Source organism: Emydura macquarii, unplaced genomic scaffold, assembly GCF_026122565.2.
Source record: "Emydura macquarii macquarii isolate MOO-44397 ecotype Brisbane River unplaced genomic scaffold, CSIRO-AGI_Emac_v2 contig_3022, whole genome shotgun sequence".
Taxonomy (NCBI): domain Eukaryota; kingdom Metazoa; phylum Chordata; order Testudines; family Chelidae; genus Emydura; species Emydura macquarii.
In genome coordinates, this window is record NW_027133159.1 from 764 (window position 1) to 6479 (window position 5716).

The 5716-nt window shown below is 52.6% G+C and overlaps 1 protein-coding gene across 1 annotated transcript; it reads right to left on the reverse strand.

Moving 5' to 3' along the window:
• Positions 1–2972: 2972 nt before the first annotated feature.
• On the reverse strand, positions 2973–4241 carry LOC137141243 (interferon-inducible GTPase 5-like). The gene has a single exon (XM_067530076.1). It carries the CDS (start codon positions 4209–4211, stop codon positions 2973–2975), a length of 1239 nt encoding a protein of 412 aa, XP_067386177.1. The 5' UTR covers positions 4212–4241.
• Positions 4242–5716: the final 1475 nt, after the last annotated feature.

Consider the following 5716-nt stretch of genomic DNA (forward strand, 5'->3'; position numbering starts at 1 on the left):
GAGGAAGCAAGGCATGGCCCCGCCCCCAGGGCTGGCTGGGTGGGTGATGGGGAGGGACAGACCAGGGGACAGGGGACAGACCGTAGCCAGGGGGACACAGCCTGAATGTCGCCAGGCAGTCAGGGGGTGACAATGTGTAGTTATAACACACACACACACACACAGACAGAGCAGGACTCCTCATACCCAGCAGGGGGAGCAGACAGACAGACAGACACACACACACACTCACAGCAGATCTCATCCCATGCAGCAGGGCCACACACACACTTTGGAGCTTTAGGACAAGGCTGGGCTGTGTCTCCGTGAGGAGCACAGGTGTGGTGAGAACTTGTGTCTCAAAGCCAGTCACAGGACGCACCCCCCCCCCATCCCCGCGTCTGACTTTCTATCTCCCCTCTTTGAAGCCTTGGTTCAGCAAAGCATTTAAGGCTGTAAGCGGGTCTGAAATGACCCTCCCTTGCTGACCCAGCTGGGGGCGGGGGGGGGGGGCAGCACTGTACTTGCAGGAGCACACCTAAGTGCTCAGCATGGCCGCGCTGCTTTGCCCAGATGGTCCCTTTGGCCGGTGCTGGGTGACAAATCACGTCAGCGTTCATTGCAGGGGAACGGGATGTTTCCCCGATTGTATGACAAACAATGGCAGCAGAACGTGCCTAGCCTCGGCTGGTGAACGAGTCGCTCTGGTCTGAACAGAACCGGGCACGTGGCAGAGTCTGGGGAGACGTGGTTGTGTCTGGAAGTGAGGCTCAGTGCAGAGGCCCCAGGCCGGGTTTGACCCTCTTCTCCCAGTGTTTGCAGAGCTCGTTAACATGCATTTTGGAGTCTCTTATGTTGTTCAGTGTGGGCAAGCGCTGCAATCACTTGAGAGGCTGCAGGAGACCTTGAGAGGCTGCAGAGCGCAGGGTAGCTGGGGAGGCAGCAGCAGGGATGGTCTGCAGGACAAGTACAGAGCCCCCTTCTCCCCCCGCCCCCCAGCCCCCGTGACAGGTGAGTAAACACACTCAGAGGCAGCTCTGGGTTCGAGGTCATCACTGACCAGTGACAACAGCTGTGAGTGGGGCGGGGAAGCGAGAAGGGGGAGGCAAAGGACGCTGCCCAATGTACTCCCGGGTGGGTGGGGGGTTTTGTTCAGGGGTTTTGTGCTTATGAATCCTGCGTGTGCTGTTTTCCCAAACCAGTGCTGAGTTAGTCCCGTTTATTAAAAGGTTTTTCTTTCTACCCGCAGACTCTGTGCTAGCGGGAGGGAAGTATTGCCCTATGGGGTGCCCAGGGGTGGTGTATAATTTCCCAAGTGACTGGGTGGGGGCTTGAGCCGGTTTTGTGCTGTGTGGTTGAAAGGAACCCCTAGATCAGGGGTTCCCATATCATTTTTACAACCCTGAAGGCCCACCTGTGTCCACCAGTGCCCCCCACTCCGCCCCCCAAGGCAGCCACACAGGAGTGTCCCTGGCTGCAGCAGGGAAACCGCATGCATCATGTAGCCCCGTGCGCTCCACGTGGGTCCATAGGCTGTGGCTCCCTTATGCAGCCAGGGAGATGGGAGATCAGTGCTCCCCTTCCTCTGGCTCCAGCAGGGACCCCAGTGCCTATAGACCCAGGCAGAGCACTTTGCCCTGCTACCTGCTATAGCCAGCAGGAGGGGAGCCGCGGGCCACTTTGAAAGCCCCCACAGGCCACTTTTGGCCTCCGTGCCACAGGCTGGGAACCACTGCCCTAGATATTGAACCCATCCCTGCTGCTGCCGACTTGGGCTGGCAGAAGGGTTACAGGCTTGCATAACTTGGAGCCCATGACCAGCAACCTCACTGAAGTCTTGTGTTTAAAGTGATGCTAAAGAGTTTTGTTATGGTGCTGGGGATTAGCAGTGCTAACCGACAGTACTCCCTGCCACTGGGAATCAGTGGGGTTAACCTACGGGACTTTCTGCCACTGGGAATCAGGGGGTAACCCGTTGTACTCCCTGCCACTGGAAATCAGTGGGGTTAATCCACGGGACTCCCTGCCACTCGGTTTCTCTCTCTCACCATTGTCGTCATGATCTACACAGAGGCTTAATCAAGTTCTACCTGAATTTATTACTATATCTGCAAGAGCAGCAGTGATAAAGCAACAAGCGCAGTAATTCCTGAAATAGTAGAAATGCAGTGGCACTAGCTATAGATTATAGAGCATTTAGCTCCTATTTCCAACTTGTCACAATATGCTGGGCTGCCGAACTCCTGACACAAGCTGTTGAGATCATGATATGATTAAATTGCTCCTCGGATCACGTGATGCAAAACACGGCATTGTTCCAGCCGATATGTGACTCCAGTGACTGTCGCAATTACTGGTCTTTCTCTTTAAAGCTTCCTGGAGTCATGTCATCATGGGAGATGCTCAGTTTTCATTAAAGAAAAGTTGAAGCTTCTAGCCTTAGTTTTTAGTGGCTGTGGAGAACAGCAGGAAAAGATGAGCCAAGAAACACCGAAACTGGAGGAAAATGAAATTTTTTTTTTTGAAATCTCATGATTTTGAGGGGCCTGAATCGTGATTTTTGAATGCTCACGTGACCATTCCTGGGAAATGCTTGCTCTAGCATCCTCATCAATCGGATAGCACACAGCCATCAGCTGCAGTTCTTCAATTCAAAGGCATTGTTTAAAAGGTGCGCAGTCTGCTTTAGATAATGCCTGGATGATCATGCAGACCAGGTATTAAAGAGAGAGCACCTGACAGCAAGGTTGGTTGCTACATTGATTTACATCCACTGAGGATCTGGGCGAATTTTCTTGGTCTTCCTGCATTAGTTAAATGTTTTGGCTAACCTAACAAGTCCAACAGAAAGCTTAGAAACTTGACTCACTGAAGGAAATTAAAGAATAAAAATGCTGCTTCCTTTCTGCTTCATTTTTATAATTTGGGCACGTCCGTCATGCCCCAATCTGCAACCGGGACTGGGTCTCTCATTCATAAACAGGTCTGTAGATTTAATTAAACTTTTTCCCGTCTTCCTCCAGAGCGGCCTTCTGAACTCTTTCAGCATCTTCAACCACTTCATCCAGAAACTTCAGCAGCATGAAGTAGGTGGTTACGAAAGAGATTCCTGCACTTACAATGGCACCAACCACTGGTAGATTTGCAGTTAATGTAGATAAACCTTTCTGATTCTTTAGCAGCAGTTTGATTACATAATTGCTGTTTATTTCATCTGCCTCGGGAGATCTAATAACAGCCTTCAGCTTTTCTATCGGCTTCCCAGCCTGCCTGGCCAGATTGGCCAACGAGCTGTCATCTAGGCCGAATTTTTTGTAGAAGGCAATCATGGATCCTAGTAGGATGCCAATATCACAATCAAGAGAGAGCTGCGGGACAGGAATGACATTGACTAAAGCCGATACCAGGGATATTAGCCATATCAGCTTCTGCAGAGCAGCTTTCTTCTTCTGTATGATTTCTGCAGACAGGTTTGGCAGACTGAGCAGAAATGCAAGTCTCTGAAGACTTGGGAGATCATTCTGCAAAGCCTCGACCAGGCCAGGAGCATCATACTTCGTGAAATCACAGTTGGAGACAAGGAAAATCTGTGGGTTGCTCCTCCCTGCCTTTTGCAGGTGTTCCCTGCAGTCCATCCTGAGTCTCTGCAGGACACGCTCCTCACTGAATGTTTTAGGGTGATCCCTTTTTTCATTGCGCAAGTCTTCATCCACCTTGGAGCGCACAAAATAGAATTTCTTCCCCATCCTCTCGATCTCCCGGGCCAGGGCAGCGTGGGTGTATTTGAATCGCTCTGAAGCGATGATCACGAAGAAGTCATAGTGTTTGAAGTTCACCTGCTGCAGGTACGTTTCGGGCTGAAAATCCGGGGCATTAATGCCGGGCAGGTCCCACAGCTTCACTTTGGGGTGGTTAGGATGGGGATAAACAGTCGGCTTTGTCGTCGTTTCTGTCACCCCCGTTGGGGCAGCCCCGTCATCCTCAGCGGTCAGTCCCCGGAGGGTGTTGATGAAGGATGATTTCCCGGCACCCGTCTCCCCCGTGACTGCGATGTTGAGCTCGGCGGAGTTAAATGATTCCAGCTCTGCCTGTGCTATAGAAGCCACTTCAGCCTGATCCTTGTCTTTGAACAGTTCCATGAACTTCTCATACATCTTTATGGAGACATTGAACGATTCCTTTGGGTCCGACTCTAGATACAGAGCCTTCAGGAGAGCTGAGATTGACTCCATAGCAATGGCATCTACAAGAGATTCCCTCTTCCCAAGACAAGAAAAGGAAAAGGCAGATTTCAGTTAGTGTAAATGCAGCTTTTTAAAAAGATAAAACTATTCAGACACACAGGTCAGAATTGTCACAAAATCTCAGCTCCCTTGGAGACCCCGAAATAAGCGGGGAGACGTTCAAGGGGTCCCAGCACACTGCTCCCTGACGAGGACAATATATCAGCTGTGACTTCGCAGCACAGTGCCCAGACCCAGCCCTCCCTCAACACACCTTCTAGGCCCCGGGAACGACGGGGAGCCCTGCAGCTGCTCTCTCTCACACCGAAGGCCTGGAAGGAATACGAAGAGCACACGGCTCTCAAACCCATCCCGGCTCCACACACAGGAACAGAGGAAACTGGAATCAGGGCCCGGCTACTGCAGACAGACGCCCGTAGAGAGTCTGAGGAACCAGAGCTGGGCACAATGTTTGCAGTTAAAACTCTTGTAGGTGAAAAATGCAGATTCAGCGATTGCGAAGCCAGAAGTGGCTCGTTGGCTCATCTAATCTGACCACCCGCGTAACACCGGCCAGAGACCTGCCCCGGCCTCAATTCCTGCAGGAAGTTCTCTGCTTCGCAGCTGCCCCAAATGCAGCCCCAAACTGCAGCTGCGAGAAAGCTCTAGGGACGTGCAAAGGAGCCGAGGGAAGGAGGCCCAGGGGAATCTCTTACCTTCACCGGCTGGGCTGTGCTGGGTGGGGGTGGATCGTCTGCGGGAAGGGGAAGCAATATGTGCACACACAGAGCACCCGCTTCCCTCCCGAACGTCTCAGCTGCTCTCTCCTTCTGTGCGCTCCCCGATCTCTCTCTTCCCTCCACTCCTCTTTGCCTGTGTCTCTCTCTTTCCTCGCCTTCCCTCTTCTCCCTCGCTGCCTCTCGCCCACGCCCCTCTTTCCTGGAACAGCTGGCACGAAAGTGAAAGTAGCAGCTGGCTGACGAAGCAAGGCATGGCCGCTCTCCCAGGGCTGGCTGGGTGGGTGATGGGGTGGGACAGACCAGGGCCTAGATACCCCCCCATAGCGCATTGCCAGGGGGACACAGCCTGAACGTCGCCAGGCAGTCAGAGGGTGACAGTGTGTAGTTATAACACACACACACACACACAGACAACAGGGCTCATCATACCCAGCAGGGGGAGCAGACAGACACACACACATACACACAGAACAGATCTCATCCCACGCAGCCGGGCCACACACACACTTTGGAGCTTTAGGACAAGGCTGGGCTGTGTCTCCATGAGGAGCACAGGTGTGGTGAGAACCTGTGTGAGTTTATGGGTGTGACTCCTAGCGTAGACAAGGCAGGCTGCAGCTCTGACACACATTGGCCCTTGGAGCTCACCTCTAAGCGCTCCGATGTTAAAGCAAACACGCACCTTTCTTCCACACGGAAACAAGCCTTTGACTTGCTTGAAAGTGGTGAGGCTGCTCTCGCGTTCCATTTCCTCACGACTCTCAAAGCCAGTCA

Excerpts from the sequence above, each read along its gene's own strand:
- LOC137141243 (XM_067530076.1), bottom strand. The coding sequence starts at position 4,211 with ATGGAGTCAATCTCAGCTCTCCTGAAGGCTCTGTATCTAGAGTCGGAC.